This window comes from Gossypium raimondii, chromosome 10 (genome assembly GCF_025698545.1).
Source record: "Gossypium raimondii isolate GPD5lz chromosome 10, ASM2569854v1, whole genome shotgun sequence".
Classification (NCBI taxonomy): domain Eukaryota; kingdom Viridiplantae; phylum Streptophyta; class Magnoliopsida; order Malvales; family Malvaceae; genus Gossypium; species Gossypium raimondii.
The window spans coordinates 816845-843331 of record NC_068574.1 but is presented as its reverse complement, the minus strand read 5'-3'; the positions used below and the strand labels follow the sequence as shown (position 1 = coordinate 843331).

The window sequence follows — 26487 nt, the reverse complement described above, 5'->3', positions numbered from 1 at the left end:
AAATCAAAGTTTCATGTGTATATATGAACCACAATTCAAGTTTCATATGTATAATTGCACCAAATTAAAGTTCGTGTATAAATTTGATATTTATCCCTATGATATAATTTAATTCATATAGAATCGTTTTGATGGGCCAGGTTGTTTGATGTTCTTTTATTTAAGGGTGTTCAAATTTCGGTTAAAACCGAATTAATTGGCCGAACAGATCTAATTCGATTAATCTATCAATTAACTGATCTAATGCAGTTGGAGGTCGGTTAATGATTTTTGGGAAGTTCAGTTATCGGTTAATTCGGTTCAAAATCAGGTAGTTAACTGAATTAACTGAACTTAATAATTAATAATACAAATTATATGTAGTTTTAATTCGGTTAATTCGGTCAAATGAACATTACCATTTTTTTTAAATATGTTTTATAATTGTTTTAACAAAAAAAACAATAACATATAAATTTCGTTAATACGGTTAATTGACCGAATTAACGAAATGAGATATTAGATCTTATATGACATAATTTAGAATGAAATTTAAAAAATATATATTGTAAAAGTAGATAGTGTAAAAATCTTAATTTGGGGTTTCTAAAGCTTTTACAATAACAATTATTTACTTTTTTTTTTTATTACCTTTCATTTTAAATTATATCACGAAAGATTTTATTGTGTCATTTAATTATTAAATTAACGGTTTCAATAATAAAAGACTTAATTAATATAACAGTTTCAATAATAGAAAAACTTGATTGATATAATATCGATAGTTTGAAGATGTAATTAAATCATTTTAAATTTTAAGGACTAATTTAAAATGAAGATCATAATTTAAGATGTTGATGCAATTAACTCGATTTTAAATTATTTATCAAGCCATTTTGAGTAGAAATTAAATATTATGAGTTTAGAAACATTTTAATTTCATTTTTATTATTTTTTATGTTCAAATTAAATTAAAATTCGAATCACACCACTTCATGCATGTTAACTTATTGGGTTTAATAAAACAAATCAAAAGCAATCCCAAAACAAATATTCACTCTATAGTCCTCATACAAAGTCTATTTTAACAATGTAGTCCCCAAGACCATTTCTCTTGGCTATCCTCTTCTCACTATTTTGTTCATTTAATTTGCGGCTTCATGATGTTGCAAATATACAGTATAAACGACAACATCAAGCAACACACACATCGGTACCTAACTTGCACGCTCCGGATGTTCGGGAACCACCTCTGGCGGCAACGACGGTGAAGATGCACCGCTAATTCTGCTAGGTGCTGGCGTGCTTCTTCGAGATTGACGTTTCGTGGGTACTAAAACGCTCTCGTTTTCGGACTTGAAATCAAATTCGTCCTCTTCATCTTCCTCTTTGAAAACCGGATGGATGTATGCGTTCTGAAGATAGGGTTTTAAGTTGAGGTTTGGTTCCCTTGCACGTTCCAAGGTATCTTTCATCATTGCTTCCTGAACAAGGAAATAAAGGGTTAATTTCAATAAACGCCCTCTATCTGTTGCCTAGATTATAAATTGGCCTATAACTTTTGAATTGAATCCTCAAAGTATTGTAACGAACCTGAATTTAAAGAGAGAATTTTAGCGGTGTTAACAATTGGAAACAAACGTACGAAGAATATAAAGATTAAGCATATTTTAACCATCAAATATCTCAAAACACACAAGAAATCATCAAGGCATCAACCAACCTGTAAAGGATATAGGATAATCGCAGGTTCGTGTAATCTTTGTACATTAAAAATTTAGCCTCTCTACTTATATTTTTAGAAATTTAGTCCTTGTAATCTTCATACACTTGGTAGCCACATAACAAAAAAAGAAAAAGAAAAAAGAAACCGCATTGTAATAAACTTGAATTTACGGAAGAATCTTAATGATGATAACAATTGATCTTGTATTTTGAAAACCGAAAAGTAAAAGTGGAGAGACTAAATCTCTTAAAATAGAAATAGAGGGTCTAAATTTAAAATCTACGAAGAATAGCTTTAAGCATATTTTAACAATTGAATATCTCGAGACACAGAAGAAACCATCACTACTAAACCTAATATGCAAAGAAAAAGAAAAGACAACTAACCTGTAAAGGATATCGAACAAACGCAGGTTCGTAACGGGCTTTGCAGAATGTGTAAAACCAGATTGTGAGGACGACGAGAGCAATGAGAAACGGTGTGGACTGAGCAGCTTTCTTTGAAGTTAATAATCCAATAAGGGCGACTTGTGAGATAAGCAATGCAATTATTATGCGTCCGTGGACGTCGGGCCAAAATGCCGCGGCACTCTCATACTCTTGATTGTAAACATTAATTATCTACATTTTCAAGGAAAAAGAAAAGGAAATCAAACAAATGTAAACAAAATGATTCGTTTTACCGTTTCCCGAATATTACCTGATGACGGAAGACGACGTAAGCTAGCCCGAAGAAGATTACAATGAAAGGAAGTAAAGCAGGTGTCACGGCAGCATAAACGAGGCCAAGTAGAAAATAGAGTTGTATTTGAGGTTCTCCGGTGTTGAAGCCCAAGCTCCCTGGATCCATTGCCTCCTCTCGATCCTTTTCAGTTTTCACCAAGAAAAAGTTTTTCAGGTGGTAAATTATAAGCGGTTTTAGCATCAAAATCTCTCCGGCTATTCCCGCCCATCCATCAACCATGATATAAGTAATGAAAAACGTTGCTCTCAATGGTACAGCTACACCGATTGTTCTTGGAATTCTGTAACAAAAGATAAAAAATTAAAGAAAAATACACAAATCCGACTTTCGAAATGGTAGAAACAATTGTAAACATAGAAATCTCACAAATGATTGCATCACTTAAAGCAAGGTAAATTTATGGTTTTGATCCCTCTACTATAGTTGAATTTGGAATTTAGTTCATGTGCTTGCATAATTTGGTCCCTCTACTTTTATAACATCATTGGTAAATCCAAATTAAAGTACGGGGAATAAATCCTATATTTGAGCATGGTAAAGGAATCGAAATCATAGTTTGACCCTTAAAGGAATACGTACTCATTTGCCGATTGCTTAATGAATGTGTTTAGCTGTTCGAGTGCACTACCGGCAACAATGCTGCCAAGGAACACATTCACTAAATTGAAAAGATAGTATCGAGTTGCTGCTCTCCGCTCTAAAGACGATTTTGATGTGAATCCTTCGAACTTGGCCATAATCATCAATATCGCCGGCAGAAAAATAAGAAAGAGCTTCAATGCAAGACCGGGAAGAATACCTTGGATAACCGACTTAATAAATTTCCTGCCGAGGGAGCAAAACCGATGGTTATAGTAATGAATTCTAATTAATTACTCAAGGTTTCAATATTATAAAGTAACTCACATATCGATTATGGGCTTCAAAAAGGGTGCTACTTTCTCGAGTCCCTCGATGCTAGCCAAAGCTTGTACGGATGCGATAGGGATCATGAAAAAGAAAGTCAAGAAAAAGAATGCTACGGCCATGATCAACCTCCTAATTGCCAATGAGACATAAGGAATTGGTAGGTTCGGCCAATAGACATCACATGGCTCGGGTGCCCATTCTGTTAACCATGAAGTTGGGTCTCGGGATTGTTGTGTTTGAGCACAAACAGCTGCTCCCCATCGTGATTTAAATGAAACAAACGCAGCCGGCATTATCGCTTTTGGATCTTTTTTTACCCTTTCTCTCTCTTCAGCTATCTGAATATGAAAAGGAGTGACTCACATCATCACACGTTGAAAGAAAATAAAACGGAGTACAATTACATAACGAGCATGCAAGTTGAAAAAGAAATACTTACTTCCTTAGATAACTTCCCAATTTCGGCTTCATGATGCTCAATTGCATCAACTTTTTTACCGCAAAGCCCGAGGAAACCAGTCTGATAGAAAGAGATAATAAGATGCTTATGAAGAAATACGAAACATAAAGTAAAAACGGACCAGATGATGGACCGTAGCACGTTACCTTCATAATAGGCCGTTGGGCATTATTTCTTGAGTATTTCAGCTGGTAATAATCGAGCCAATTTTGCTTTTTTTTCCTCTGTTTCACCAACTTAGCAAGTTTGTTTGCATTGCATACTACCTACACGTATTTTCAAAAAGGGCTAAACCGTAAACCGAATTCTACAGTAATCTTTTAACCGAGTAAAACAAATGCAAAAGGAACTCACCTGATTTGTAAGATAAGTGTCTGGGTGATTGACCAAGAAAAAATGCTCCACGGTCTCACTAACAGATTCATCGGGATCCGGTGGCACATTCCGAACAAGCACCTACAACAATCGAATTCCATGAAGAAGCATTTATACTAAACCGAAATATACGATTCATTGTAGCCAATACTCTTAAGAACTTCACAATAAAAGTACCATGAAGACTCTTGTACTAAGAGGCGAACTGCATTTTACCCTCTCTACTCAAAAAATAAGTAAATCAATCCTTGTACATTAAATCAAAAAAGTAAACTGATTCTTTCTGTCAAATTTTCATCCATTTTTGCAGTTCAAAATTACTCTATACATCAGCATGAGGTACACGTAGCATGCTATGTATCACTATTTGATTATTCTTTCAGTCATGCCAGTTTTTAAGGGTACAAATGGAAGAAACTTTTAAGAGAAAAGACCGGTTTGCTCTATGATCTAACGAATAAGAACGAATTTGCCCATTTCTTGAGTAGGAGTAAAATGCAATCCGACTCTCCAGGGGCATTCACAGTACTTTTACCAAACTACACTAGCGTCAATGTTCAAGTGAATGTTCACTTACCGTAAATTGATCCGGCCTACGTTTTTCCGATGCAAGAAAGTGCAACCTCATAGATGCGACCGTCTCGTACTCCTTTAGCAACACAAAGCAAGTCCAAAACGTAAAAGCATAAGCCATAACAATATGGGTCCAAAACCTACAATATAAGATTACATATTATTCCACCGTATAACATCTATCGGAATAACAGATTTAACACAAATGTAGTTAGCAAATGATATCAAGATCTCCGACCTATCTGATTCAAGTGCAATATTTGAAATCGAGAGCTTATCGATATCACTCGAAGTTACATTCTTCAACTGCAATTCCAATGTTTTATTCGTGTAATTAACTGGTACTAGAACCGCCCACGCCACAATAGTGATAGGGACAAAAATCTTTAACCTGCATACAAAATATCGAGAATATAACGAAACTTGACCGGCAAGGAACCAAAAAAGGCCCCGACATTAACGTAAAATGCAGCATACCCTATCAAGTAAATGCGCAAATAAACAGCCGAATCCAACCCGGCATGATCGATAAGCTCGAGTTCGGGCATTTTCAACGCTTCGGGCATCCAATTCAAGAACTTCAAGTAAGATCGAAAATCCAAGTTAACGAATTTCTTCACGAACGCGCCGGAACTAGCCGGACTGGTTCGTAAACCCTTAAGATACCATTTCGGAAAATAAACCCGGTCGTTGAACGGTTGAAGCCGTAATACAGCGAAAGCTATAAAGAACACAAATGCACTAAGCAGATTAAAAGCTGCTGCAACCCCTATATCACCTAATGTCGCCATTTACATAAAAAAAAACCTCCCCTGCAAAAGAAAAAAACACCATAATCAACCAATTAAACTCCTCTAAGGTTGTAAGATTCTAGCTAAAACCTAAAAACCAAACAGCTAAATCATGTCTTAAAAGCAAAAACACATAGCAAAATCGCCTCTCTCTCTTTTTTTCTCCAAAATTTCAGCTATTTTCTAAACCAAAAAAAAAAACCCAGATTCAATCAAGTGGAATAAAAATCCTTACCTTCTTTTTTTTGAGACTCTTCAAGTGAAAGAAAAAGGAACAGTTTTTATACTGTTCTAAAAAAAACCAAAGACAAAGAAAGTACCTTTTTTTTTTCTAATTTTCTTGTTGGTTTGGTTGTTGAAGATCATAAATTGAATTAGTGGGTGTTTGGATCGCTTTCGAGATCAAATAAAGCAAGAACATTCCTCCATTACTTAGCTAGGGAAAGTGAAACACACGCAATTGTAAACAATTACAGAAAATCCAGCTTCTTCCATAACAGGGAATGGATAAAAAAGCAACAATAAAGGCTAGAAACAGTAATTTAAAAGAAACCAATGGGTATTTTATAAAAATTTAGTGGGATTTCTTTTTCCCTACAAAGATTTTTGTCTTGGCTTAAAACAGATATAATGGTGGTGGTGAGTGGTAACTGCAGTGATAGTTTTTTCTTTGGGTTGTCATTATTTGAGGGATCGTTTCTTTCTTTCTTTTTCATGTCCCTGTTCTAAATTGACCGATTTGTCTTTTTTTTCCTTTCTGTTCTTACTAATTAGTAAAATTATGTCAATTTGTATATAAAATCCCTGTATTATGTGTTCCTTTTCGATTTTAGTCTTTTTATTATAATTTTCATTTTTAATCCTATTTTTTAGTTTTGAGGTTAATTTTTATTGTTAATTTTAAATAATATAGGAATAAAGCAATACTCAGACTTTGAATTTGATCATTTTTTGTCTATATTAATCTCAGAATTTAGCAATTTTTCTCAATACCGTAACACTATGAGATTGTGCTATGTAATTTTTGAAAATTGTATTTTTATTTTTATCTTTTAGATTTTATATATATTTTTAAAATTTTCAAGTACTTTAAAGGAATCTAAGTTTAAGGATCAAATTGAAAAATTTATCAAATATTAAAAATATGAATGAAGAAAGTTTAAGGACCAAATTGAAAAAAATTATCGAATTCAAAAACTAAATGTTGTTTTATCTCAATAATTTAATGTAATATGCTTTTCTAAGCATGGAATGATGTGATATATAAACTTCATTTTATAAAAAGAAAACAAAATATGAAAATTAGTATATTATTTGTCTATAAAAATGAAAAATATGCTATAATAAATGTAGATCATGACAATAGAATTATTGCAAAAAAATAAGAAAAGAAAATTAAGAACACAAATTTTAAATGAAAACCTTTTCGGAGAAAAAACCACAAGTAGAGAGAAAGAAATTCACTAAAGTTGAAAAACTAATTATATGACTTTTTTTTTATTTGGAATGTATACCACATGTTTAAAACATCTCAAATTACTAGACAGAATTAACGAAAAAATTTGAATTTAAATAATTAAATTATTATATAAGGACTAAATTTATAAAAATCACATAATACAAGGATGTTTTTATAAAATTTGAGGAATAAATTGATTGGGAGGAGAAAAAGGTGGCCTTAAATGTCGGTAAGCTACCACGTGGATGTTGCTACTGTTACTGTATTTTGTAGATGGGCATTTAGTTAGAGTCGCGGCGGAGGAGCGTGAAAAAACCGACCGATCATGTTAAAGAGATAGATAATGGAGAAAGCGAGTGAGTTGTTCGGAAAGTTGGATCGGGATTGGTGATGTGGCGGCGTTGGATATGACGTAAGCTAAGCTGATTGAATATAGGGGTACAAACAGTATAATACTAAAAAGGGTTAATTCATTAGATAGTCTCAAATTACGGGTAAATTTTAAATTGGTCCTTAAAATTCAAACGTTTCAATTAAATTCTCAAATTAAAGTATCGTTTCGTTCAGGTTCTTATTTTCAGTCTAACCGTAAAATTTGATGTTAAAACTGACATTTAATATCAAATTTGATAGATAAATTACCAAAATTACCTAATTGGAATGATGTTTTAATTTAAGGATTCAATTGAAGTGTTTCCAAATTTAAGACATAATTTTGGGGTGTTTAACGCAATTAACCCTACTAAAAATAGTGCAGGTTTAGGAATTGGGCCATCAACAAAGTTGTATAAAGAGTTGACACGTGCATTCTAAGTAACCGTCCATTTATCTTATCTCCTTTTGCTTGCATATTGAATATCTGAGGAGAATAGAAGATATACGAAGAAACGTGAAGAGGGACTTACTAGAATTCGAATATTCAATTTTGGTCCCAAATTTTAATTTAATTAATTAAAAATTAAATTTGATTCAATTATATTTGATTTGCAAAATTTACAAATTTAAATCATAGCGAACCTCGAGTGTTGCACAAATAAAATTTGTGTAGAAATTTACTTTCTCTATTTGATGTTGATTAGAATAAGGTGTTTGAATCTTACTGTCGACATAGTAAATTTTCTTTTCTTTTACTCGTGGTTTTTTTTTCAAAAGCATTTCCATGTAAAATTCCATATGTTTTTTTCTCTCTTTTTTTACAATTCATTGTCATTATCGATGTTCAATTTTAACACAAATAATTCAAAATGATCGGACTTAATTCAAAAATCTAAATCTCAAACCCAAATAACGATTAGATGTTTATAATTTCTATAAAATTTGAATACACAAAATGCTTTAAAATCTAAATTCATTTACCATCATTAATTAATTAATTTTTGTTTGGATATTCGAATCTAATAAATATCATGATTTAATAATTGAAGTTAGAAAATAAATATTCAAATATTAATATCCAAGATCTCTATGGATAATAATTAAAATATCTAAATATGAATGTTATTTGAATTATCGATATGGGAATAAGTGTACCTAATAAATTAAGTAAAGGCTAAATCATAAACCCTAAACTCTAAATCGTTCAATTTAGTTCTTATTTTTTAAGTTAAATTCGACCCAATCTTTTAAATCGTTCAATTTAGTTATTATTTGTTGACATGATGATATGATAAATACTTGTCATGCAAACACGAAATACATGTAAATTGTTATGTTAGTTGTTATGCCAACATTGATAAAAAATTAATATTTTAATAAACATTTTCGTTAAAAAATAATCCGACTCTTAAATATTTTAATTTTAAAATTACTATTTTCATTAATAAAAAACTACATAATTAAACTCATGTATCACAATCAATACATTGCATTATTGTATGAATATTATATATTATAATATCTGGCAACTATACATATAGATGGACTTTGCAATTTGTGATGCCTGCCTACTTTTTTTTCTCCCAACTTTTGTTCTTTTTCCTTTTTTGTTAGTAGGAGAATTTTTTTTTTCAAAGGCAAAAAGGATGGGCTTACATTAAATTTCAAAGGTCAAAATGTTTAATAAGTCCTTATAATTTTTACAAAAATAGAATTTAGTCCCTGTACTTTCATTTAAGGAAATTTAGTCACTCTATTTTTCAAATTTCAAAATTCAGGTCAAAATTTGCTAACACAGTCAACTTTTTATGTGTAATATCATGTTAGCTTGTTATTTCCGTATATTACTCACTAAAAATCCAGTTAATTGACAAACAATTGTTAGTTACATCAAGATTGAAATTCCAAAATTCAAAAAATATAGAGATTTAGAATTATCTAATTGGAGAATATGAACTGAATCAATAATTATATGTATAGTACAGGACTAGTAATTCAATTTAACCAAATAGATTCAATGCTACTGCTTAAGTCAGACTAAAATTTCAAATTTTAGAAAATAAATGAACTAAAATTGACCAATTTGAAAACTATATAGACTAAATAGAATTATTTTTTTAAAAAAACATGTTTATTTTATTTTATTTTATTTAAGACTATATTATCCACTTGAAAGACTTGGCTTCTTCTTTGAAACAAAACAACTTAAAATTTGACCCAAAAAATGAGCTAAACATAAAATTAATTCAAATTTAATCTAAAGAATTTAAGTAGGTGAATTGGGTGCTACAATTTATAATTTATATATACATATGGTGCACATATAATAATTTATTAATGTCGATTGAGTTTTAGTTTAATTGGCATGAGTATTGTTAGCAATGTAGGAGAATGTAGGTTCAAATGCTATTTGAAATGCAATATCTTATTATTTATGGAGTAGGGAGGAGCTATAAGTAGTTTTAGACATTTTGTTAAAAAGAACATATATGATTAGATTTCAGAATCTATAATGAGATTATTCAAAAAATTTATTAAGGTTTAATTCAACAAGCCTATCATGTTTTTTTTTCAAAGAGACTCTAAATCTGTTTATGATATTTTGAAATTAAAAAAATACACTCACTTAGTAGTAATGTAACTAAAAAATTGACGTCGTAATACACCTAAATTTAACAAAATAATTTTACCATTATTAATAATTGGACTTGAATTTTAAAATGTAAAAACAAGGGACTAAATTCTAAATTTATAAAGAATAGGAGAACTGTTCCTTTGTTTTAGCTCAATTATGGAGGAGTAGTTCTTAGTGGGGAAGATAATGGTCAAATATATAATGCCAAAAAAAAAAATCATTTTGTGGTGTAAAGTGTAAACAACAATAATTATATCTTTTTTGCTTTGTTGTCTCTCATCATCACCAATTTAACCCTAAAATATTTCTTGGGAAAAACTTAACACAGAATAAAAGGAACTTGATGAAAGAAACTGTACATAGCCTATTAAAATTTAAAGTATTCACAGCCTATTCATTGATTAACCCCTTTAATGACTATGGCTAAGCTACCTTCCCGACATGAGGTCCATTAGAGCTTTATTTTCGTATAACGAGCCAACATCCCAGTCATCGGTTGAAGACGACAGTGTCATAAGTGCGACGACAATAGTTCTCATGCTCGGTCTCAGCTGAGGATTTTCTTGCGTACAAGCCTTGGCGAGACGTGCCATCTGCAACCGTAAAAACAGCTTGTTAGCATAGTCTGTACTGTTATTGGTTATGGTTCGGAATTAGAATTCACCTTGAAGACGGCATCAAAAGAGTAGTTATCGCCGAGTCTGGGGTCAACTAGTTTTTGCAGATCTTGTCTTGGATCGGGTTGGTTTAGAACATCTTCGAACTGCGGATATCAAACCAGTTTTCGTTGAAATGACGAGTAGTGACTAAATAGGGATAAGATAAAGTCGATAAAATACCAATGCGACGAGTCCCATTGATTCAGTTACTTCTTCGTTCGTCTTGACGACAGCTTCCCTGGCGGAAATCAGTTCGTAGAGAACAACTCCAAAAGCATATACATCGACCTTAGGGGAAACCTCACCATATTGAGCATATCTTCATACAATGCCACATTTGAGGCAAATTAGTTACTTATTCAACAAGGAAGAAAGCCGAAAAATTATATATGCATATTCTTACTCTGGTGGCATGTATCCGAAAGTACCAACGAGACGTGTTTGCAACGAAGTGTTTCCGTATTCAGTTAGTTTCGTCAACCCAAAATCAGCCACCTGTTCATACACCCGTTAACTTCGGTTTATACTAATTCTTGGTATGTTAAATAGAAGATATTCGACAACCTTAGCTCGAAAGTTCTTGTCGATTAAAATATTTGCCGATTTTATATCACGATGAATGTAGAGAGGGACAGTATGTTCATGGATGTATTCGAGTCCTCTGGCCGAGTCTAAACCGATTTGCACCCTTGCTAACCATGGCAACGGGTCTCTATCTGCAAAAATGAAAACCATGTTATATCTCACCGAGCATAGATCACTCGTAAAAATAGTACTTGTTTCTCACCTCGCCAGCGTAAATGTTGGCTTAAATTACCGTTCTCGATGAACTCGTAGACTAAGAATAAGGAACCTTCGACACAATATCCTATTAAACGAACCTGCACGAAATTTTAATATACAGTCACGTAAAAGCTAACGATTGAGATTGATTCGAGATCGGTTGAAATTATCATTACCAGGTTCAAATGATGAACATGTGTTAAAACCTTTAGTTCAGCAAGGAATTCCCTTGATGCTTGCATATCCATTTTCTTGATTGCAGCTTTCTGCATATAATAGGACCGAAAAAAACGGATTCATTTCGAGTTTGGGGTACACTTCATTAGCTTGTTTAAACATCGAGCAAGAGCTTAGGACAGGGCACCTCGCCTCGTAATTCAGCGAGGTAAACGGAACCGAAGCCTCCTTGTCCGATCTTATTAGCACTGTTGAAGTTATCGGTTGCTTTGGCAAGCTCTTCGTATGAGAACTCAACGGATTTGTCCACTGTGATACCGGTGAGGCCCGGAGAAGTGACGAGAGCGGTCGTTTCTGAATTATTCTTCAGGGTACCTCCGGCACCTAAATACACAATACCATTGCATACATAGAATTTAACCTCAATAGTTACAATTTACATTACAATAGCCATCACAAGACAGAAAAATTCACCGTGTCCGAGTTGAATGTAGTGGTCCGGTGATGCTTCTGGGTGTAACGAAGCTTTGACGACTTTCTTTCTTCTGTAAATGCCTGCATGTACGAAAAATCCTAACAGCAAAGCGCCACCGGCAATAGATACGCCGGCGATAACTTTACTCGAGATCCCTGGTTCAAATCCCACAACATCAAGTACCATTTGAGCATTGAAGCTATATATGAGTATATATGTAATGATTGATCCTACCAGTTGTGCTGCAATGAAGAAAAAAGAAAAAGAACAATTGATAGAATCATTAGTTAAACTGAACAAAAAAGGCATTTAACAATTTAGTCCAAGGATGTAAGAAAAAATGGTTAATATCTATTACCTGATCTTTAATGGTGGGAAATTTCCAGTTTGGTCTGCACAGGAGAAAAGTTAATTTTTTTTTTTAAAAACCCAAATAATATTATCATTAAAAAATAATTAAAATTATATATAATTATTCTATTGTGATTAAAAAAATTAAAAATTAAATATTGTAGCATATCCGATTGAGTTGGAGTTAAGTATAGTTTTGATTTTTCAAGTTAGATTCTAGGCAAATAAATTAATATTTAACTTTGGGTTGAGGTCATGTTATGTTGGGGTGGATCAAACTGGGGTCTAGACAGGCAAACAACCATCCAGCCTCACCTTGCCTGGTTGCTATCTTTATTCCAAAATACTGTTTTCTCTATTCACCATGGGCGGAGGCACAAAGATTTTTACTTTATATTTTTTGAAATATATATAATTAATGAATTGACTCCACAAAAATTTAAAAGACGAGAGTTGAGGTTAACTTAACTGACAGATGGTTGAAACTAAGATCTAGTGGTTTTGTTGAAATAGATTCAGGGAATACTGCTGCAGGAGGTATCTTGAGGGGCAACCATGGAAATTGGATCATTGGTTTTTATAGACAGATAGGGAAATGCTCAATATTGGACGTTGAATTATGGAGCATATTGAATGGCCTATCACTGACGTAGAAAAACTAAGGAAATGAAGTGCTGATACAAACAGATAGTTTGGAGGCTATTAAAGCTATCTAAATTTTGGATTCAACACCTTCGAAATCAACGATAATCAGACGCATTCACCATCTCCTGAAAAATATCAAAAAATAGACACTCAAATACATTCCTAAAAAAGAAAACGTAGAAACTGATCGAATGGTTAAAATAGAAAAATTATATGAGTTCATAGCTAATTGCTTTGATATAAATTATTTGTAATTTCTTTTCTTTCAAAAAAAAAAAGATAAAAGTTATTGATGAAATTTTCTGGAAAAAAATTATTTTACATGAAAATAATTCAATCTCTTCACCATTGAAATCCACTAATATCTATAAAATTAAGATACTGATTAAGAAATTTATATATTTATTGATTGAAAAATTTTGAGATACTGATTTTGTATGAGATCCCTAACATCTTGATTGAGTTTAGGAATGATTGTGTTTATAATCTTGAATTTTTGAATATTGATTAGAAATTCAGTATTTTATTTAGAAATTGTTGTTGCTAATGTGATTATCGTGAACATTGGGTCTAAAAATCATATATTGCATTCTCATGACACCAAAAATTATTTAAGTGTTGGTTTTTTTTTGAAAGAAAATTACAAGTTGTATGATAGTTTCATGAAAACTTTGGTGTTTAAAACTTAAATTTATTTGTCTCAAGTGTTTAATATGAATAAAAATATTTTAAAAGTGAAGAAAATGTCAAAAGAGTTAAGTTTAGACTATAAAACTTTACAATCCATCTAGATTTGAGATAATATAAGAAGGAATATTTATAAAAGTATACTATGAACCTCGCAAGTTTCTCTCAAAAAATTGTGAGCAACTTCATATTATAAACACAATGTAATAATCTTACATCTATCTGCATTATACATTAATTTAAAAAAGTAAATCCTACCATCCAAATTTCCTAACTCCACCTATAGTTGGGTAGTATATGTGTTTTCCAGTCAACTTTCAAATGGAACACTCATATAGGCATTATCTGCCAACAAGTGCCTACACTCCACCGAAGGTAGAAGGAGAAAGTGTCAAAGCTTTGATTAAACTCATACCGTGTTGACTGGAATATAAGAAAAAGGCGAGCACCGAATGGGTTTGGGCCTCTTTTTAACATCTACCCTGTCCTGTATATTACTGCAATTGTCGTCACATGGTTTTGTCCCACCCTTTGACATAAAATGTCCCCATTCTAATTTTCATCTTTCTATATTATACTTGCATAATCCATCAACTTTAATTAAATATGATTTAATCTTTTCATTATAATTAATGTTGATGTTATATCTTACTCTAAATCAGTAACACTGTTGAAATTTAGAAACACTGTTGAAAAATTAAGTAGTCAAGAATTTAAAAGAAAAATAATTTGTTGATGGATTCTTAGGTCAACTGGCATAAGTATTGTTCTCAATATAAGAGGTTGTAGATTCGAGTGTGCTTAATCGCATTATTCTCCCATTCTAGGTGTTAGAGGGAGGATTACAAATAATTTTAAGTATTGTGTCAAAAAGTACAAATATGATCACAATCTATAATAAAATTATTCAAATAATCATAATCCAAAGTATTGAGGCTGAGTAGGTGTTAGAGTTATGTGACCCAAATTCTAAGAGATTGCTTGCAAGTCAAGTTAAACAAAATATATTTTATTTCTAGAAGATTTAGTATTTATTAGTTTAATATATTTAGTATTTATTAGCTTAGTTTATTTGACTTACTAATTTAGCTTATAAATAGGTTCTTTTACAATCTTAGAAAATACACCTATTAGAGATTAGAACTCATAACATATTTAGAGAATTTTGTGTTTACGTTTCGAGGGTTCTTTGTTTTTGGGGTTTAATTTTTATCTCTATTTTTTGTATTTTTCGTTCTTTTACTATTATAGTAAAATTATCTTTACCCGTGATTTTTTATCCTCTTTGGCGGGGTTTTTCCACTTTAAATTTGTGTGTTTAATTTCTCAATTTATTTCACTATTTTTTTATTTGTTACTTAATCGAGTCGAGGTATTTCAAAATTTTGAAAAGAAAAATCATATGAACCAACTATTGGAATTTTTTAACAGTAATTTGAATTGGTCCCATGACACACCTTGACTTCTTCTTCTTTTTGGTCTTTCCATGTTTGAAAGATTTAAGCGTGTAAACTTTAACGTTGATTATGTGTAAATTTATTTTTTTTATTTACCGTTTGAGTCTTAGTTCGATTGACATCGGTATTATTGTCAATGCGGAAAGACGTGAGTTTAAGTGCGTTGAAGCATATTATCTTCTCATTTAAGAATTAGGGAGTGGTTATGGGTAGTTCTAGGCATTGTATCAAAAGAAACATATATGATAAGAATTTATAATAAAATTAATGTTAAAAAAATTTTATTTCCCATTTAAGCATCTAATGATAATTAAACTATTAATTGTGTATTATTTTATCTAAAATATGATACCACAAACACATTTTTATTAAAGGTAGTATACTTTTTACATAAAATAAGACAATTGATGTGGTAAAAGTACCATGAAAGTTCTTATACTAAGAGTTAGATTGCATTTTGTCTCTATATTAAAAAAAAAGTAAATTAGTCTCTATATGTTAGACAAAAGAGTAATTTAATCTTTTTTGTTAAAAATTTCATCCATTTGTACTATTAAAAATTAGTGTGGTTGACGAAATGTGTACCTCATACTGATGTACAGTGATCGGTTTTTAACAATAAAAATGGAAGAAATTTTAACAAAAGAATCAATTTACTCTTTGATCTAACATATAGAAACTAATTGACCCATTTTTATAGTAAATGTGGTAAAATGTAATATAATTTCTAGTACGGAGGCTTCTATGATTCTTTTACGGACAAAATTGATAGTTTAAACTATACTTTTGCTTTAATACTTAAATGAAAAGACAGTATAATTTAGGCGCCAGTTTTGTAATTAAGTATCATTCAACCGTAATAACGTCAGTTTAAAAAGTAGTACTAATCACTAACCTTTTGCCGGCACAAACACGAGTCCAGTCCCAGCACTAAAATTAACCGCCGGATTATACCTCCGTATCAGCTCCGCCGCCACGTTCACCTCCGCCGCAATGACCTCCAAATCCTCACCGGGTCGAATAGGGTACGTCGCGAACAACCCATAATCTCTCGAAACCCGTCGATCACCGCACGAACAATTCACCGTAACATTAATAACTTCACCGTCAGGTATCCTGGTCGGATCATAAATATTAACCCTCCGTACCCAATCCTCCGTCGTCAAATTCACATAAGCGTTGCTAGCAATCTTATCATACGTATCCCCAAACTGCGTCAAATAACCAAAAGTATGACCCCAAAAATCCCCGTTCAAACAGTCGCACGAAAACGGAACGTGGATCCGGGTCCCGGTATCGATTTGATCCGGATTCGAAACGGTGGGATTGTACGGAAGGATATCGGAGATTGGTTTGTTGAAGAGGGTACTGATGTAAGTGAGGTTGGATCCTTCCCATACGTAATACGAAGCGAAAGCGAGGCTGCATCCGGTTTTGCAGTTGGCTTGGACATGGATGAATAAATAAAGAAGGGTATGAAAAAAGAGTGGGTAGATCAGTGGAGGCGGCAGCGGTGGCGATTTCATTGGTGAGAATGTGATCATTTGTTGGGGGGGGGGGATGCCAAAACCAGGGTAATGTAAATTTGTTGGTAATGGTGTTTGGTATCTTTAAATTTGGAGGTCGGACAAAGGAATTAAGTATGGGAAGGTTTGTCCTTGTGCTTTCACTTCTGATTCCTTTGAATTATTGACGCAAAATGTTTTTTTCCTACTATGACATCAACATCATAAATGAGGGCTTCTCGGAGAATAATCTCTCACAGGAATTTCTAATTTTGATAGCCAGCCCCACTTATTAATTATAATTCGAGATTTTAAGTGATTCAAATGGGACTTATTTATTAATTATCACATTTCATTTAATCTACCTTAGACGAAATTCACTTATTAATTACCACGTCAGGTTTCAACTATCATATCTCATCCAAGATAACGCAGGACACATCGTAATACCACTCCACTTAGACTTATAAACTTATACCACTTAATCACTTACCTCAAACTCACTAATAATAACTCAACACATAACGACTCGAGACAATAAAATTTACATTTACATAGTCGACAACCTGAGGGAGAGGGGACACAACCACTTCCTTCTCTCTCTCATTAACTCCAATCTCCCTCTTTCTCAGTCAGAATCACCTTATAAAAGTGATTTTAGGTCTTATACTAAACAAAGTAAATTGCCCATTATTGCCTTTAACAATTTGAGTCATAGATTTGGATGATTTAAATTATTTTATATGAAACTTAAGTTGGAATTAATCATATACAAATTTGAGGTTTAAATTAAAATGAATGGATATTTCCTTTTTCTATAATTTAAGTCGAGATTGAAGAGTCAAACCCAATAAGAGAATGGGTCACCTAAGTTACAACCAAGGCCCATCACTATCCTTTAATATTATTTATTATTTATTATTTTAAATTTAATTTTTATATTAATTTAATACAATATTATTTCTCTACTTTTATAATATTATTAAACAATAATAATTTTAGTTGCTGCCATTAAAATGATTATGTAAATTTTTTCATTTAGTCCCACAATCATGATCACTGAAAATTTAATTAATTATGTGCAATTAATAATAAATTATAAATTGAATCCCAATTTGTAGCCTATTGATGGACGTTCACATTCAATGTTATTCTTATTTTTACTTTTTTATAATAAATAAGATAAGTACGGAAATTAAAGCTTTTATGAATACGAGTATCCAAATACATTGAAATTCATTGTCCATGACTAAAAAACCATTTCAACCTCAAAACATCAAAACTAGAGCAAACATATGATAACGGAAACTCATTCTCCATATAATGGAATGACTAGAATCGAAAGCTTTTTCCATTTTTGATTCATGGTTTATACTCATTAAACCATTCATTTTAATCCCCACTTTATTCTATATAGAAATTATTTAGATAAACTCAATCTATTAAATAAATAGATATTATAAAAAGAAATTAGATTATATTAAAAATACAAGGTATAAATTATATATTGAATCTCAAGTTGTGACTTATTGATCGAATGTCCATCTTTCTTAGAATAAGATTGGGTTTGAATCGCAGTTGAATCAAAAAAATTATTTATTAATCAAAGGCTTAAGCTTGTTTTTTTTTTTTGGTGTAACTACAAGTATCCTCATCTGTTTTACATTCTGAGCCTAATTATGTTCGGATTAGATGATATTCAATTAAAACCCTCCTAATAATAATGACTAATATTCGAATTTGGGCTTAAAAAAGCTAGCAGTGTTAAAAATTCGAACATATTGATGATATTATAAAGGGTATTCAACACCTAAGATCACTAAATTATTTATAACTTTACATTTTGGTCACTCAATTTCAAAATGTTATAAAATGGTCATTGAATTATTTTAGAGTTTTTATTAAAGTCATTGGGTTAAGTCTTTTTTTTTTTAATTTGGATAGTGAGCTCTAAGCAACAATTCAATGAGCAATACGGTGGATCAGTACCCATTGATGAGTATAAGAACACACCTTAGATCCAAATTGATCTAACGATTAGTGTTAGAGATCAAAGAAGAAAACTATTTTTATTTTGGTTCGCAGATAAAAATTAAACTATAGAAAAAAAAAAGGTGAAGAAGAGGTTTTGATTGGTGCAAGCGGTGTGAATAGAAAAAGGCGTACATTAGGAATTTTAACAGTTTGATGACTTAAATGAAAACTTTCGGATAATTTAATGATCATTTTGTAAATTTGTGAAGTTGAGTAGCCAAAACGTAAAGTTATTAATAGTTTAGTAACCTTGGATGTAGTTTACCCTATTATAAAAATAGGAAACCACATTATGCCAAATTCTAAAGGGGTTAAATCCAAATTTTCAGTACAAACGAAGGGCTAAAACTAGAAATAAACCCTTGGAAATTCCACCTGTAAGGGTGGTCCATACTGGTCTATAACAAGTGTACATTCCACATGTTGGCGAGTAGATATTTTTTGCAGTGAAGTGCAGATATTTCAGTCCATAACAGAGCTTTGAGGCTTACAACTTTATCCAAAATCAAAGAAGCCCTCTCTAATCAAAATCATTCATTTCTTGATACAAACATCAATGGAGAGCCTTGCCGCGAACATTGTTCCATTCCCTCACCCTTCTTTTCTCAATTCTAAATTACCAATAAATAGAGAAAAGGGTTTTTTCCATTGTTGGCCATGCAAACAAAGAAGCAGCAGCTCCAGCCCCCACAATCCCACACGTTTAAACTGCCACAAAATGTTTGTCCCTGGTATGTAATTATACCCCTTCTTCTTTCATTATCCATGGCTTGTTCTCATTGAATCAAAACGCAATGAAAGAGAAAAGTGTTTTTTTTTTAAATGCAGGGTTCGGAGAAGCATCACCAGAGGCCAAAGCAGCTAAAAACCTCCATAATTTCTTTAATTATATAGCTGTTAAGATTGTCAGTGCTCAGCTTGAGGTACCCTCTTCTGGTTCATATTTCTCTTCATTAATCATGGTTCGATTTCATGATACTGTTAAAACTTTGTTGTTAAACAATTTTTAGTGATTTTAATGTGTTTAATTTGATGGGAGGCAGAGCTATAACCCTGAAGCTTACGAGGAGTTGATGGAATTTTTGGATACTCACTCGTTGAATGATGGGGATGAGTTTTGCGCTAGTTTGATGAGGGAATCTTCTAGGCATAAAGCTCTAGGTATGTACCTTAAATTAATTAATGCTCAATCTCTTTTGGGTTAAATTTCGATTTCGATCCCTCTATTATACTCAAATTAGAGACTCAGTACATATAATATGATTTGACGTAAGTTATCTTCTACTTCTATAACATTATTAGTTATTCTAAATAATCAACACCATCAACTATAGTGATTAAAATGCCATGCCTGCATGATGAAGTAAAATGGCATGTCTTTTAAGAAAAAAATCGATATTAATATTTTAAGTAAAATAGTTAAAGCGTAAATTATTTGGATTAAGTAATGATATTATAAAAGTAGAAGACTGAATTGGATTATATCAAATTAAAGTATAGTGATTAAATAATAAATATAACATTTGAGCATAATAGAGGGATCAAAACCATAATTTCAATTCAATATTTAATAAATTTCATTGGAATCCCCATTTGGCACCACATCCGCACCACGACAGCCCTACGCATCCTAGAGGTCAGAAGATTAGATATTTTCTGCAAAATATTTTTTTCTTCTACATTTTTCTGCTAAAAATTGATCGACTAAAGCTTGTTTTATATAATTTATATATACATATATATAGGTTCGATCTGCATATTGCAAACGTGACTTCGAATGGGACAACTTGAAGCGCTTAGCTTTCAAGGTCAGAGAAACCATTTCCCTTAGCTAATCCTCATGGTATAAGCCTTAGATGTTATTCTAATGGATTCTTATTCATAAAAGTTGTGTATTTTTCTTGGTCTGTTGTGCAGATGGTAGATGAATCCAATACAAAACTCATGAGGGAATATGTTTTAGAAACCAGTCCTGCCACTGAAAATGAAACCGGCAAGTGATCCGACGCTCGACTTGAGCTCGCCGATATGATATCAGATAGGTCATATAAAGGACGGGATTATTCTGGGGTACCCAGTACTGGTGTATCAAAATCTATAGTACATACAGTGTATAAAAAAGAATATATAGAAGCATTATATTGAAAGTTAAGAACAATCTCTAAGAATGTTTTACATGGAACAAGATATTGCATTGTTAAGGCAAATACACAGGCAGCAACATCAAAGTATCTTTGAATATTGAGAAATCAAAAGTATACAACAAGTTTGTAAGTCGTAAATCGTACTTGAATTATCTTCCGTTGATCATAATAAGCTATCCTTGGATTCGTTTTCCAATACCGGCTGAAACCATAGCAATTGCAAAATCAAGTATGGCAAAGGAAACACATCAAACCAATAAAGCAATCTTTAACAAATCAAGGATTATCCATGCATGGTAAAAGTACCATGGAAGCCGCTCTATTAGTAAACAAATTGCATTTTACCTCTTCTACTAAAAAAATGGACAAAATAATCCTTGTACGCTATATAAAAGAGTAAATCGGTTCTTCTATTAAAAACCAATCGTTGTACATTAGTATAAGGTATACATGGCACATCATGTGTAACTATTTGGTTATTCCACTAGTTATACTAGTTTTTAACTGTAGAAATGGGTAGAAAATTTTACAGAAAGGATCACTTTGCTTTTAATCTAACGTATAGGGACTAATTTGTTCATTTTTTGAGTAAATGGGGCAAAATGTAATTTAACTCCTAATACAGGAGCCTCCAAGGTACTTTTATCTTCCATGCATAGCAAAAGTTCATATTGTTGAATGCACTACTTAAAGCACCTGAATGTAACGTTTCACATCATAGGAAGAGTGGATATGTCCTTTGCTGAAATATAACTGAGCATATTCCTCAATATTCTCGGGCCTGAAAGTCATCATTTAATTAATTATTCTCGTTTTAAATAAATTATAGGGGTTTGTTATTTAGTTGTGACAGAAAAAATTACCTGTAGACATAGTTCACCATGATACCAGCACTTTGATTTAAGCCTTTTTCCGATTGGTCAGCCATCCAGTTTATTCTTTGAACCATCTGTTCCATATTAGAACTGATTAAAACAAGAGTGGAAATCGGTACTTAAAACGAGAGTACATGAACGTGCAAGCAAGAGAGAGAGAGATAAAGAGAGAGAAGAGCATGCATCTTTGAAAAACATTTTCTCTTGGTTACCCTTTTCAATCCTTTAGTGCAGCACTTATTTGATAAATTAACATAGACTCTTTTAACCATTTCTGAAGATATAGAGGGGAATCTTGAAACTAATCAATATGTTTTGCAAAAAGGACTTTGTTCATAGATGATTGCAATCTCGTTACGTACCGCTCCGTTCTGCAAATGGAAGTTTGCAACAGAATCTAGAGCTTTTCCTCTCTTTTTCTCTTGCAGAAGGTACCTAAATTCGAGGAATTAGAGTCAAACTGATTTTATCCAAAGAAACATAAACTCCATATGTTACGTACAGAACCAAATAATCTGACTCTATACAGTTCAATGAGTTTCTATTCTTCTGTCCCTCGTAGCACAAGAATGAAAGAAATTAAAGATAAAGCTACTTGGTTGATAATAATGGACACAAATTTCAATGGAGAGAATATACCTGGCACATAGTCGCATTAGAGGCGGTTTTAATGCTGAAAGCAGTTTATCTGAATTAGTCCACTCATGAGTTGTCGGCGTTAGCAAGCTCAACATTATTTCCATGCCACTTTTTCCAGAAGCAAGATCCCTGTAACAGATAACGGCAACATGCAGAATCTGTAAATCACATTTCAAGAGCACAATAAGGGTTAGGAAATACAGAATAATGATTCATCAAACAGAATTGAGCATCCATATTCCAATGTGCTTCGTTGTCACTCAGTCGACTTTAAGAATCACAATGGTCTCAAATTGAGAAATTAATATTATGAATCAGCTTCTACTAAAAACCGTATTCCAGATGGCATGAAAAATGTTCTAGAAACCATTCAACTTCAGAAAATCCAAAAGTCCAATTGAGCTCACGTACACAAACACACAAAATGGAGCTTACCCCGATGAGTCTATTAGTGCTCTTTCTTCTTCTGGTTCAAGTATATTCTCATAAAAAGTTAATCCGGATCTATCAGCAGGTGAGCGTGATATGTCCTCGGCTTTGGCAAGTTTCGATTGAGATGCCAACTTGGAAAGAAGCCATTGCATGAATCCCGGGATAGGGCTAAGCGTAGCAAACACCTTCGTGGTAAGTGGAAAAGAAGTGTCAGTAAGCATCATCTCAAGAAAAACTTAAGTTGTGCAAACCCAGTGCACAGATCTCAAGGAATGTGTAAGAAAACCAGTCGAGGGAATGTCCTGTACAATGCCAAGTATATAATTGAAAATCTATAGAAATATCTTTTATTGGTCCCACTGCAAGACAACGAACAAGGACTGAGTACTAGCTCATAGTGCAAATTGCGAACAGTAAGAGGATTCTAACTGAACATGCAACACTAATCTTGCAGCTTTGTTTGATTAAGAAATCTGATCAAAGAAAAGTACTTACAGAGATATGTGGCATATCTATTTTCACCAACGTTATAACACGTTTGATAAGAAACTTTCCTAGGTTGATTCCGGCCAAGCCAGGCTGGGAAAGATAAGAAAGGCAATCAGGTTCAGGGAAACGAAGTTTACTACAAAAAGCCCATTTGCATAAACCATATAACTAGCTGCTATGATATCTTTCTTTATGTTCCATATAGTTAATATCTTTTACAAATAAAAAAGAGGGGAGAAAATCATTATACCTGAGTTGATGATATCGAGTAAAATAATGCACAAGTTGCCTCACTTTCAGCAATTGGAGGATTATCCCACAAAACTTCCTATCATTCACAAGAATATTACAAACAAGAAGACAACAAAAAAAGTTTGGTCGTTGGTACAGTTAAAGGAAATTCACCTGTATTGTCTCTGCTATATTCTTCAAAAGTGCAACTTCAATAAAAATAAGAGGTTCACCTGAAATACGGAACACTTAGATAGAGAGAGAGAGACTGAATAGGACAGATGAAATTGCAGGTAGTATCATACTTAACAATCCCACTCCCCCCAAGGAGTAAAAGGAACTACTTACGAGGTATGGCTGAATGAAAATATCCGAAACAACGACGACCAACTCCCAGTCTTCTCTTAAGATCAATAAGATTACTGATTGGATGCACTGCCTGGACAATATTTGATTATTAGACAATAAAGGGCTGGATAACATCAAATCTAAAATATGAGCAAGCAAGAAGGAGAATAGAAACTAACCTCATAAAATACTATTTTCTCTAGCAAAGAAGCAGGATCATCCCATGTAATCTGATGGAGCTCTAAAGCAGCAGGACTAAGCCAAGTTGTAAGCTTCTCCTTCAGATAAGAATCCAATGCTCGCAATGAAGCAATATTTCCTTCTCTGAAAAAAAATTAGTTCATATTATACATTTGAATTAATTTTATTTCAATATTTTAACAATTTAATGTATAACTGAGTTCTAAAACTGCAACAAGCCATCAACAATAACTGTGAATAAAGAAATTTGTTAATAATCAAAGAATTCCAATGCCAAAAGCCATTTCTTGTTCGTTATTTTTTATGACTTCGCATAATAACTTAGAAGTGAAAAACAACACACGAGTATCTAACATTTTCTAACACGCTTTTCAACTGAATAAAATGAAAGTACTAGTATGATGATTAAATCAAAGATAAATAAGGTGAAATCTCATAAAACGGATTATAACCTTACGTGAGAATGGATAATATATCAGCCCGGATGATGGTCAAAAACTTCAGCCCTTCAGGGTGCGTGTTAAGTCTCTCAAATAGAGTTTCATACACTGGTTTAAGGGAATGTCTCAAATTTCTCTCTATGCGATAGAAAGTTGAAAGAAAGCCTTCATCTGCGACTCCTCCTGATTGAGCTTCACTCCCTGAAACAACAAAACTCTGCACCATTCAATCCCACTAAACACAAAAACAATAATCCAAAAAAGGTTAAACAGCAGCAACAGTAAGCTCATCACCAGGTGGCTGAAGTCCGAGATATTGTTTTATGAGCTCACGAACTTGTGCCCTGTTGAGATCATACTCTTTGGCAAGTGTGAGCAATAATTTCCTACGGTTCTCAAAAGAAAGGCTACAATAACCCTGCATTATACCACATTTCACAACATTATCAAGCACAACGTAAACACAAGAACTCAAATAATCAGTAATCACTTGTTACCGATAATTTACCTCCAAAAACTCATTAAGTACAGAATCACCAACTTCAGTTTTATTCATTGATATCACGGAGTGCATTGATTCTCGTACAACCTCAAATGATCTTGTTAACAAAAAAACAATTCCCATAGTTTAAAAATCAAGAATTGTATTCCAATTTGTGAAAAACTTCAATACCATAAATAATAAACCTTTGATGATTGAGCTTTTCTTTTCCATGTTCCATGGCATGATGCTCCCCGTTTTCACCGGATCGGTTTCCATGAGAATTTGACAGAATTTGATTCAACTCATTCTGCGGTTAATTGATAATTCAAGCTAAATATGATTAGTCACGCGATTCAACCAAGGAGTAGGTTAATTAATAGCATTTGATTTCTTAGTGAATTTGATACTATTTGATTAACTTCATTCCGTCGTAAAATGCATAATTCAAAACTAAATCAACGAAAATCATTAAATTCGTGATTAATCAAAAATAATTCAACTAAAAAGCACAATGAATCAAAAAATCCTAATTTTGACTTCACGCTGCAATAAATTTTGAATTCATGATTAGTCAAACGGTTCAACCAACAGAGTAGGTTATTTAATATCATTTGATTACCTATAGAATTTTGATTAACCTCATTCCGTCGTAAAATTAAAAATTCAAAACTAAATCAATAAAATTCATTAATTTCGCTATTAATCAAAACCAATTCAACTAACAGAGCACAATGAATCAAACAATGAAAATCCTAATTTTGCAAAAAAAAAAAAAAACACTTACGGAAATGGGAGAAAGGGCGAAGTTGGTGAGATGATTAGGTCTCATTCTAGCTCGCATCAAAATGGCCAGTGCTTTCTTATTCATTTCTATTGAATATAAATATATATAAATAATCCGACAAAATCGCCAATGTTTGATGTTCAAACATTGTTTTCGTTGAACCGACGATGAATCTTATCAACCAGAACAGGCACTGAGAAAGCGAAAAAGAAGGAAACAGAAAACGACAGCGTTTGTGGTATCGTAAGGACTAAACTAGTAATAAAGAAATCTATTTGGTCCTAGAAGGTAAAAGAAAGGAGGCGGTAAACCAAAAAAAAAAGTGAGATGAAATGGTCAAATTTTGACCAATTTAATTTAGTGTTCTAATTTTGAAATTCTAATTACGATTTAAATAATATGTATTATTACAAATATAATAATACGTTTATCGCATAATATTTTAGAAATAACAAATTTTAATTTAATGAAATTGGTAGTTAATGTTTTATCGGAACAAAAATTTCAAAAATAAAAAAGTGTAAGAATTAAAATGATCAAGACATAGGTTTACATATTCTTCATCAACCGCTTGTGAAGCTTTCGGCTAATATAAAAAAAGAGAGGGGCGAATCACTATGA

The 26487-nt window shown here is 32.3% G+C and overlaps 4 protein-coding genes across 4 annotated transcripts; 1 reads left to right on the top strand and 3 right to left on the bottom strand.

Moving 5' to 3' along the window:
* Nucleotides 1–975: 975 nt before the first annotated feature.
* On the bottom strand, nt 976–6212 carry LOC105776943 (calcium permeable stress-gated cation channel 1). Its single transcript, XM_012599923.2, has 12 exons — nt 5878–6212; nt 5244–5578; nt 5005–5157; nt 4771–4906; nt 4173–4274; nt 3965–4084; nt 3798–3878; nt 3356–3696; nt 3029–3274; nt 2405–2729; nt 2092–2325; nt 976–1463 (listed from the first exon to the last, which is right to left on the bottom strand). Exons 2-12 carry the CDS (start codon nt 5555–5557, stop codon nt 1197–1199), a joined length of 2319 nt encoding a protein of 772 aa, XP_012455377.1. The 5' UTR covers nt 5558–5578; nt 5878–6212; the 3' UTR covers nt 976–1196.
* Nucleotides 6213–10263: 4051 nt separating this feature from the next.
* On the bottom strand, nt 10264–16932 carry LOC105778077 (chitin elicitor receptor kinase 1). The gene is made up of 12 exons (XM_012601662.2): nt 16156–16932; nt 12479–12512; nt 12355–12362; nt 12120–12275; nt 11833–12029; nt 11645–11734; nt 11473–11566; nt 11250–11401; nt 11089–11180; nt 10866–11004; nt 10691–10789; nt 10264–10619 (listed from the first exon to the last, which is right to left on the bottom strand). The coding sequence occupies exons 1-12, from the start codon at nt 16802–16804 to the stop codon at nt 10455–10457; spliced, it is 1875 nt and encodes a 624-aa protein (XP_012457116.1). The 5' UTR covers nt 16805–16932; the 3' UTR covers nt 10264–10454.
* Nucleotides 16933–19237: 2305 nt separating this feature from the next.
* LOC105776834 (chaperonin-like RBCX protein 1, chloroplastic) lies at nt 19238–20984 on the top strand. The gene is made up of 6 exons (XM_012599761.2): nt 19238–19530; nt 19628–19722; nt 19843–19960; nt 20419–20435; nt 20545–20607; nt 20717–20984. Exons 1-6 carry the CDS (start codon nt 19356–19358, stop codon nt 20798–20800), a joined length of 552 nt encoding a protein of 183 aa, XP_012455215.1. The 5' UTR covers nt 19238–19355; the 3' UTR covers nt 20801–20984.
* On the bottom strand, nt 20914–26099 carry LOC105776832 (uncharacterized). The gene is made up of 16 exons (XM_012599757.2): nt 25867–26099; nt 25286–25389; nt 25107–25197; nt 24893–25016; nt 24616–24799; nt 24137–24281; nt 23958–24048; nt 23784–23842; nt 23629–23706; nt 23385–23468; nt 22893–23074; nt 22458–22586; nt 22181–22253; nt 21807–21892; nt 21640–21724; nt 20914–21145 (listed from the first exon to the last, which is right to left on the bottom strand). The coding sequence occupies exons 1-16, from the start codon at nt 25948–25950 to the stop codon at nt 21107–21109; spliced, it is 1638 nt and encodes a 545-aa protein (XP_012455211.1). The 5' UTR covers nt 25951–26099; the 3' UTR covers nt 20914–21106.
* Nucleotides 26100–26487: the final 388 nt, after the last annotated feature.

Excerpts from the sequence above, each read along its gene's own strand:
- LOC105776943 (XM_012599923.2), bottom strand. The coding sequence starts at position 5,557 with ATGGCGACATTAGGTGATATAGGGGTTGCAGCAGCTTTTAATCTGCTT. Across the intron at positions 4,085-4,172 it reads ACACTTATCTTACAAATCAG|GTAGTATGCAATGCAAACAA; the intron begins GTGAGTTCCTTT and ends AAATACGTGTAG. Across the intron at positions 1,464-2,091 it reads TTGTTCGATATCCTTTACAG|GAAGCAATGATGAAAGATAC; the intron begins GTTAGTTGTCTT and ends TTCCTTGTTCAG.
- LOC105778077 (XM_012601662.2), bottom strand. The coding sequence starts at position 16,804 with ATGATCACATTCTCACCAATGAAATCGCCACCGCTGCCGCCTCCACTG. Across the intron at positions 12,513-16,155 it reads CGTGTTTGTGCCGGCAAAAG|ACCAAACTGGAAATTTCCCA; the intron begins GTTAGTGATTAG and ends TCTCCTGTGCAG. Across the intron at positions 10,790-10,865 it reads CAATGGGACTCGTCGCATTG|TTCGAAGATGTTCTAAACCA; the intron begins GTATTTTATCGA and ends TGATATCCGCAG.
- LOC105776832 (XM_012599757.2), bottom strand. The coding sequence starts at position 25,950 with ATGAATAAGAAAGCACTGGCCATTTTGATGCGAGCTAGAATGAGACCT. Across the intron at positions 25,390-25,866 it reads TCGCCCTTTCTCCCATTTCC|AATGAGTTGAATCAAATTCT; the intron begins GTAAGTGTTTTT and ends AATTAACCGCAG. Across the intron at positions 23,707-23,783 it reads ATATAGCAGAGACAATACAG|GAAGTTTTGTGGGATAATCC; the intron begins GTGAATTTCCTT and ends TGTGAATGATAG.
- LOC105776834 (XM_012599761.2), top strand. The coding sequence starts at position 19,356 with ATGGAGAGCCTTGCCGCGAACATTGTTCCATTCCCTCACCCTTCTTTT. Across the intron at positions 19,531-19,627 it reads CCACAAAATGTTTGTCCCTG|GGTTCGGAGAAGCATCACCA; the intron begins GTATGTAATTAT and ends TTTTAAATGCAG. Across the intron at positions 19,723-19,842 it reads TTGTCAGTGCTCAGCTTGAG|AGCTATAACCCTGAAGCTTA; the intron begins GTACCCTCTTCT and ends GATGGGAGGCAG.